An 8,649-nucleotide genomic window follows, 5' to 3' on the forward strand; every position below is an offset into this window, starting at 1 on the left:
CAACCCCGGCCCCGCTCCCAACACGGCTGGCCCCCACAGCAAGGATTTCCTGAACAAGGCCGACCCCCGTGTTGACTCTGACCGCGACGGTTCCAAGACGGTCGGCCAGGACAAGACCTACGCCTCGTAAGATTGTCCCTCACTTTGACGCGCCCACCTAGGCCGCGGGCACCATACCGGCTGCTGCGCTGCTTTTTCTTGCTCTGGACTTCGAAAACTGACCTGGTATTCTTTCTTTTCCCTTAAAGAGACAACAAGACGTCCTACGCACAGCGGGGATCCCACCGATGCTGCCCAGGTTCCTCCCTCGGTGCTGCAGCAGACCATTGGCGCTCCTCAGATTGCCCACGACGACCACGGCCACGACCGGGCCCGCAGGAACAGCCAGGCTACCGCGCAGGAGATCCACCGCGGACTGTAAACGGGTGGCCACCAGAAGCGAAACCGCGAGCGATTTGATTTAGCTGGATGATGATTATTAATGTCTACTTGCGATGGGGGTTTTTTCATATTCACTGACTGCTATGAATGTATTAATAGCTATCAACTGATGAATTTACGAGTTAATCCTGACATGTATCCCCACGCGCAAAACATGTGTCGATGATCAATATGATTGCTTGTCACGTGCTACCAAAGAAACTTCTTGTATTCTGTATCAACACGGCAACATGGTAGTGACACGACTATGTTGTGAACATGTCGTCATGACCACGCCATCCATCACACAACGCCGCGCCAAACCATGCGTCCTGCCTCCAGGCGGTAGGGGGGAGTGAATCCTTGTCAGCACACGTCTGAGAGATGTGGAGCTAGTACGCCGCACATGGTAAACATGCCCGCTTACAAGGCAGGGACAGGAAGGGTCAAAAGACAGATACATTTCTATACCTCGACACCAAAATTGGTGACCAGAATTCTGCCGCGACGCTTGGCCATGCACCTTGCCCTGGAAGAGGGTGTTTCAGCTGCGCACGACATTCGTCAGGAGGAAAAAAAGAGTTTTTCCTCCTTCCTGTCACTTTTCAGATGCGCTTTGGGGAGAAGGCGCGGCTCGGTGGTAACAAGGGGGCGCAAACGAGGTTGTGATGCGCCTTTGCGCTGTCACACTCTCTGTTCGTGTCTGCGCACTTGCGGGTGGGAAGAAGGAAAGGGAAGTGGAGACATGACTGCATTGGGGTATTAGTGATCATGGAGTGTGTCAGCCGGGGGTGTGATGAGAGCGTGTCGGTCCCAGGATTGGCCGTGTCATGTCCGAAGGTTTTGGGTCGAAATGTGAGATGGGATTCCAAAAAAAAAAACTCCGATGGCTCGTCGTTGTTGATTTGGCGAAGATCGGTGCGCCACGATGAGCCACACAATAAGCCTCACTCATGTGAGGTTCCCGTTCATTGGGTTGTACTGTTTACAAGCATCACGTAGCAAACCGCAGTCGATAGTCGGTTTACAACATGTGTCAAATCACCACACACCTGACCACGGGCGAGGGGAGGGGCATGGCATGACAGCCTACCCCATCTCATCTCACAACCTCAACTCAGTGACTGGCCAGTCTTAGTATAGCAAACACATTGCATCTTGCGTCCAATATTGAATGGGAAGCATGCTTCTCTGCAAACCCAACCCCCCATCTCACTCCAACGGTTCATGACATGATAAAGGGCCTAGCCCCCAGGACGGACCTTTAGCACGCTTCTGGACGAAACAACCACAGACACACTACGATGGCCTCACTAGCAGAGACATTATGGTCCCAAACCGTACCCCTTCACATCACCCACCCCTCACAGCCCAACAACCCCTTCATCACGAACCTGCCCCGCTTCAGCTATCTCGCCCTCCTGCTGCCCCGCCTCTCCGCCTTCTTCCACGACGCCGACGCCGACACGCCCATCTCGAGCTTCCACCACGAAGACCTCCTGCTCCGGAACCTGCCCCTCGGTCTCCTCGTAGATCTCTACTCGCCGCCGCTCCCCTGGCGCCTCACCGTCGGCGACGGACCGAGCTGGGATATGGCCGACACGTTCCTCAACGGCGTCAAGGAGGTATGTTGCGACTTCACCCTCCCCCCCCCCCCTTCTTGCATCCACCCAGAGCCTCACCCACACCGTCTCAACACCGGGCCACCGCCAAACTAACGTGACCACCACCTTTCCCCCCCCTCCCCCAGGCCGATTTCACCCGCTACGGCACCGCCAAGCGGATCATGTCCCTCTCCAAAGCAGACACCTCGACCCTCTGGCACGCCGTCCAGGACAACGACCACGCCGCCTTCGCCCGCATCAGCGCGCACCTCCTCGACGCCCCGACGCCGCTGAGGAACATACCCCTGCGCCTCTACATCCCCTCGACCGCTGGCGCCTTCCGCGTCCTGCAGGCCCCCGTGCCCCCGCGCCACCCCGCGACGCCGCGCCAGCCCCAGCGCCTCGGCCACGTCCTGCGCGCGCTGCTGCCCGCCCTCTTCCCGAGCAGCCGCGACCCCGTCCTCGCCGCTGTCGTCCTGCACGGCGCGCACGTGCCCTTTTCCGCCCCCGTCGAGGACCTCATGCGCGAGGCCGCCTATCCCGACGGCTGGCTGTGCCTGATCGTCGTGCCGCTTTGAGGCCGTCGAGGTCTCTCCCCCCCGTGGGGCGAGGATTTTCTTCCAGGACGGCGCAGCGGAAGTGGCATAACAGGCGAGAAGACACGGACAGATAGGCGAGCACGCAGCGAGACGAGACGTGCCAACGAGTGCATCAAACGAGACAGACTGAGATGAATAACGTGTCTTCAAGTCGTGTTCCTGCCCAGTCTCTAGCTAGCGTCGAGAACTATATGGTCATCGCAGTAGACGATCACTCAAACTCAAAGCAAGCTTCCTTTATGTACGGCTCGCTCTCGCAGCCAGCCCACCCCATACGCTTTCCTCACTCTACACAATACCTTACATCACTCATTCCCTGTCCTCCTCCAAGCTATCCTATGTGCTTTCCTCCAGTATCCAGCCGCCGTTCGCCAATGGTGTTTGTTGTGGTATCTCCTCCGAGTCCCTCCTCAAAACGAACGGGAAAACCCAAAGCTCTTGTCAGTCATTGACCGTCGCCTCATCCACCCCGCCTCCATGCTGAGGGCCGAGGCCAGGCAAAAGAATGGCTTACCCCGTCCACGGCCACAAAAAGAAAGCAAGACCACAAAATCTGAGAAAAGAAAAACAAACAGAAAAACAAAAAATCTGCCGGCGGACCGATACCGTTCGAGATAAATCATGGCCACCCTGGTCAGTGCCTCGTGTATGCTATGTAATGGTACAGAAAATGGATAACAGTCGCTGTGCGTGCATGTCGGGAGCGGTTCATGTTCTTGGGAGACACGAACCGAAACCAAAAGCGAACGGGATTTTGTGAGAACAGCCTTGACCAAGGCCGCCGGTGGAGTCCCAAATGTCAAACTGCCTGACCCAATATTGTTCTCGAGTCTGCCCCCATGTGCGACGTCTAATAACGCCGACTACTCCCCAGTGTTGATGCCGAGATGGATGGTCGCGGCTTTGTCGTTGATGACTGTGACAATGTCCCCGTTCAAACGAGCTGGGTCGCTCGTTCAATGCGGAAATGCAAATCTGAAAAAGCAAAGAAAAAAAAGAACAAAGTTTCCTCTCTGTAGACGCCGTACGTAACGCATATCATGGTGCTGGTGTTCCGAAGTGAAGAAGCCGGACGCGGTTTCTGCGCCATCCACTCACATCCGCATCGGGTGCTGGGGTGGATGCTGAAAGGGCATCTGCTGAGGCTGGACAGGCAGCTGTTCGTTCATGCCTTGAGGTGAGAGGCGCTGGTGCATCGGTTGGACGGGCGAGTGATGCACCGAGTGTGGGTGCCCGCTAGCCGTGCTGGAAAAGCTGCGAGACACGTCGCTGTGGAAAATGCGGTCGCGAACACCCTCGAGCAGGCGAATGGCAATGGACAGCGAGCTGGACGGCTGCGCACCAAGGCCGATCCAGGCGATTGTCTTGTCAAAGAGCATTCGCAGTTCCTGGCCGTCAACAAACTGGTGAAGATATGGATCTTCATGACAAGCCGCAAGGACGTGCAGGTTACCCCATTGCCTAAACGAACCAGGCCGGTCAGTCTTCAGGTCGACAAGTTGGTACAAACAAAACTCAGGAATCATCAACTTACGCCATGGCGGTTCCAAAAAAGTTGGTCAGGATCAGTCGGCCCTCGCCGAGGCCGTGGAATGCCATGGTGCTCTGGACGAGCGCGCGGATACCCTCGCGGGCGTACTTGACGACCTCGGGGTTGATATCTGCGTGGGAGCGGGTGCCGGCGGCAATGTGCGGTGTCTGGACATTCTTGTTAAACTTCGTCTCGGCAAACATGGCAGTGTCGGACACGTCGTTATCCTTCAGTCGAAAGGTGTAATCGAGCATCATCTTGACAAAGGGTCGTAGGGTGATGACCTGGAAACCCCAGTACTTGGCGCGCAGGCGTGCCGCCAGCATGTCGGTGGCAGGCGGGTCGTCCGGCGAGAACCTGAACATGGAGGGGATCCAGGAGAGCTGTGCCGTCGGGTCCATGCGGATCGTCTCGCGCACCTCAGACACCGTCTGCACCCCCTCTTGGTCGTCGGCCCCCGAACTGGGGGTTTCGTCGTAAAAGTTGGCGCTCACCAGGTTGAGCTGTTTCCTCAGGTAGACTTGGGCGCCATAACTAGCAGAGACCCTCTCGCCACTTTCGAAGAGGGCGAGGTTCGGGTAAGGAAGGCCATCTTCGTAGGACAAGATGCCAGACCGAGGCAGGGCCAGTTCTACAACAATGTCGCTACCCAAATCACGTCAGTAACCCGAGCTCGAGCAAGTCCAGCTTCTCCGTCGCGCTTACCTCTCTAGCTGTAGGCACGTCCAGAACGCCGTGAGAAGAAGGTGGTCCAGCTTCTTGGTTGGGGCCGACGTCATGGCCTGGAGTCGTGCCAGATGCTTGCGCATCAAGATCTGCACCGTCCAGGCGGCATCCACAATGTACTTGAGGCTCGGCACGACATACCCTAGCTGCCCGTAATACAAACCCACAAAGATGTTGGCCTGGACCTGTCGCAAGAGCGATGAGCCGTTCTGGTTGCCCAGAATGTCGGTTGCCAGACCCAGATACTCTAACCCAGGGATCGCGTCGTAGTTCCGCTTCATCGACAGGGCGTGTTTCTGTTGTCCCGCCGCAGACGTCCCTGCATCGAAGTTCGCCGACTTGTCGAGCTGTTCTGTGCTCCCTCGGTGAATGCAGGCTGGAGGCCTGTGACTGGGGGTATGATGGCGGGGACGCGTTCGCTGGCGAAGCGGGTGCCGTTCTTGACATTGGGCGAGTTGTGTGACCGGTCGTCCGACGGCGCGACCTCTGGGATCTTGCCTTTGTGCAGGGACAGTTTCCCGAGGGCAAGCGCGGCGAAAACCAAGGCATTGTCTACAGTCCGATAGGTTTTGCCTGGTTTGCCCCCCGGCGATGTGGCCTTTCTCGAAAGATTCGCTGCCGCCAGTCGGCGGCCGCTTGCGCTTGATGCCGGCTGCTTCATTGGGCGCGAGTTGCGAGGCCTGCTCCTCGGCGAATCTGGCCACGCCAGACAGCTTCTGGCCGCGGCCCTTCTTCACAGCCGTTTGATCCAGCAGGTTCCTCACCCATACCTTGAGGTGTCGTGGCGGGAAGATGGGATGAAGGCTGAGAATGTTGTCCTGGAAGCTCTGGATGTATTCCTTCACCTTGTTTTCACTAAAGTCGGGCATGCCATGTGGCGTCAGGTTGGAGCTTGTATAGTCGACGCCGGGACTGAGGCTGCCAAGTTGACCCCAATCGGCCTGCCCCGCAGGAGACGAACCTGGCTCTGAGACGCTCTCCATGTCCACGTCGAGGACGCCATACTCGGAATGCGGTCCGGCTCTTCGGCCGTAGCCTTCGCCTCGGCCGTACAGTCGGAGAGGCCCCCTGTTTTCCTCGGTCGCGAGGGGGAAGTCCTCTGCAAATCGGACGCCACCTTTGTGGAGGAGACCGTGCGTCAGGGCCTTGATGGCGGGCCACTTGAGAAGTTGACCTGCCGACACTGTGTGGTTGACTGGAATCGACGGTTGCCCCGGAGGCCGAGCGCGGCCGGGCGGCTCTTCAACGTGGTCATCATCCCTTTCATCTTCGATGACTGTGTCCGGCAGATGGGCCTCATCAGCGGAATCCACATCGCGCGCTTGCGGCAGGTCGTCGCTTGCTTCGGCGGGGGTGTAGACACCCTGAGGCGTGCCGTACACAGTCGGCGGACCGTGCGAGTTGTTTTGCATCTCCGCTGTGTCATAGATCCCGTCGGTGACAGGATGAGGCGAGGCTCCCTGTTCAATGCCTTCCATGTCGTGCTCCAACTTGATCCGACTCCGGGCCGGACCGGCCCCTCTCTCGAGCCTGCCTATCCTCTTCTCAACGCTGTCGAAGCGTGCGGACAACATGCTCTTCAGGTCGGCAATGCCTTCGAGAATGTCCGTCTGAGTCTTGTCGGTAGGTTTGGGGATGGGGTCGCGATATTTGCATTCGACATTCTTCTCTCGGCATGTCTTGCACGGACGTGTCTCGTCGCACTTGGCCTTGAGCTGACGGCAGTTGTCGCAGGCCTGCGACGCTCGAGTGGCCTTCCGTTTCTGCGTCGCCGCGTACGAGGCATGGTTGGCATATACATTTTCTGGGGGCGGGGCGTGATAGGCGGGCTGCTCGTACGGTGACTGCTGTGGGATGGGTTGTTGGGGTGGTGGGTAGTTGGTGCGGTACGCGACTGGGGTCGGGGGCGCGTCGTAGCTCATGGGTCGTCGTGAGTCGTCCTGGTACTGCGGCGGCGGCGGCGGCGGGTGAGAATGGTGAGGAGGCCCTGGCGTGGAGTGGTTCGAGATGGGCAGCGGATGGGACGAGGAATGGGGAGGCGGCGCGGATGGGTGGCCGGGGGGATGGCCGTCTGGAGCACCACCAGTAGAGTGAGGACGGGCGTGGCGCAACAGCCGAGTCGTCGTACATCTCCCTTTTTATGCCGGGATCGCGAGGCGGGAAGGCGTAGTTGTTGCTGTTGGGCGCGCGCGCAGGAGAATGGGGCGGGCGAAAGTGATCCTGGATCGGATTGTACGGGTCCTGCTCATGGTGTCGGCGGTCGTTGGCGTACGGCGGAGGGGGCGGCGGAGGCTGCGACTGCTGTTGCTGCTGCTGCTGCTGTTGCTGCTGTTGCTGCTGTGATGTCTGCTGGGGCGGCGGCAGGGAGCGTGTGTGAGGTTCGGCGGCGCGCGGCGGATACTGTTGATGCGGGTGGGAGTACGGCCCAGGCCCGCCAGGCTGAGGCTGCTGTGAGGGCGTGGGCTGTGGAAGACTGGAGGTCCAAGGATGGTTATTGCCCGTATCAAGACGAGGGCGCTTGTGGTCAGGCGGCCCCGGATCCATGCTGGGTATTATATGTACATCAATACAAAGCGAAAAACTTGCCTCGCTGGGCTGGGGGGGTGGAGGGGGGAAGGGGGAGAGAGGACGTCGGGCGTCAGAAGCAGGCGGCGGCGGCGGAGGGCGGCGAGAGCGGAGGCGGAAAGAAGGTCAGACCTGGATTCGAGACGCCGTGGCCATGGAAAAAAAGCTTTGGGCAGGCGAAAGGAGAGATCTGGGAGGTAGTCTGAGGCAGCAATTGGACCAGAAAACCAGAGAACCACAGGGTGCTGCTTCGATGGCTGCTGGGGCGGGAGAAATTATGACAGGCCAGACGTCTAATTGGCCCCGGCGAAGGCAAGGTACGGTGCCTAGCGAGCGGTACGGGCCACTGGTACAGGTACAGGTACAGTCGCTGGTGCCAGATGCTCGTACAGGTACGTCTGGCGTCGGTCAGGTGGAAAAGGAGGGAACCTGAGTCGGTAGGTGTCAAGTCAGGACGACTGGTAACGGAGTGAGAGTCAGGGTCCAGGCGATGTTTCCGGGATGGCGGTTCTTTGAAACTGGCACTGGCGTTATTTTTTTTCGTCCGGGGAGGGGGGGGAGGTGCAAGAGGGTGAGGAAGGATTTCCGCGCCGTGTTTGCCCTGTCGCGTCGTTGGCTTTTCGTTGCGCTACGCCGTGCTGGGCGCTGGGTGCGTGTTACTGGGTGCTGGGTGCCGGGCACGAGGTAAGGTACCTGGTAGGTGCTGGATGCTGGGTGCTGGGCACTGGGCACTGCCCTGACGGCGTGTTCAGTTGGAGGACAGGTGCCCAAAGGTGCGAGAAAATCCGGGGTGGGGAGGGGTTGGGATGGGAAGGGATCAGCGGTTGGGCAGAGATAGATGGGGCCGTGTCGCTGGTTCGGCGATGCACACGCTCGTCTCTGTCAGGCCTGACCTGGAACGAAAGAGGGGATCGGGGAGCGAAGGGATGGATGGATGGATAATGGCTGGTCGGGGGGGGGGGACGTGGGAATTGGCGTGTCTGTTTGTGGGTGTGTGGGCGTGCGCGCGATGTTAATGAATGTCGAGATTGCTTGACGAAAGTCGCATTTTGTTCCATTATAAGTCATTTTCCTTTTTTTTGTTAACCTCTTCGTCGACGAATGTTATTTTTTTATAATATTTTTAATTTACTTATTTCATGCGGAGTTAGTATCTTAGTACAGTAGGGCATACTTATTCCGTTTTCTATAGTTATATTTGTAG

General features: G+C 58.4%; 2 protein-coding genes across 2 annotated transcripts; one reads left to right on the forward strand and one right to left on the reverse strand.

Moving 5' to 3' along the window:
- Positions 1 to 1,724: 1,724 nt before the first annotated feature.
- Positions 1,725 to 2,602, forward strand: VDBG_00549 (autophagy protein; the record flags this gene model as incomplete). Its single annotated transcript, XM_003008821.1, has 2 exons — positions 1,725 to 2,045; positions 2,171 to 2,602. 2 exons carry the CDS (start codon positions 1,725 to 1,727, stop codon positions 2,600 to 2,602), a joined length of 753 nt encoding a protein of 250 aa, XP_003008867.1.
- A 1,115-nt stretch (positions 2,603 to 3,717) lies between these two features.
- On the reverse strand, positions 3,718 to 7,424 carry VDBG_00550 (C6 zinc finger domain-containing protein; the record flags this gene model as incomplete). Its single annotated transcript, XM_003008822.1, has 4 exons — positions 3,718 to 4,084; positions 4,158 to 4,799; positions 4,860 to 6,797; positions 7,009 to 7,424. The coding sequence occupies 4 exons, from the start codon at positions 7,422 to 7,424 to the stop codon at positions 3,718 to 3,720; spliced, it is 3,363 nt and encodes a 1,120-aa protein (XP_003008868.1).
- Between the last annotated feature and the right edge of the window lie 1,225 nt (positions 7,425 to 8,649).

Source organism: Verticillium alfalfae, genomic scaffold, assembly GCF_000150825.1.
Source record: "Verticillium alfalfae VaMs.102 supercont1.1 genomic scaffold, whole genome shotgun sequence".
Lineage (NCBI taxonomy): Eukaryota > Fungi > Ascomycota > Sordariomycetes > Glomerellales > Plectosphaerellaceae > Verticillium > Verticillium alfalfae.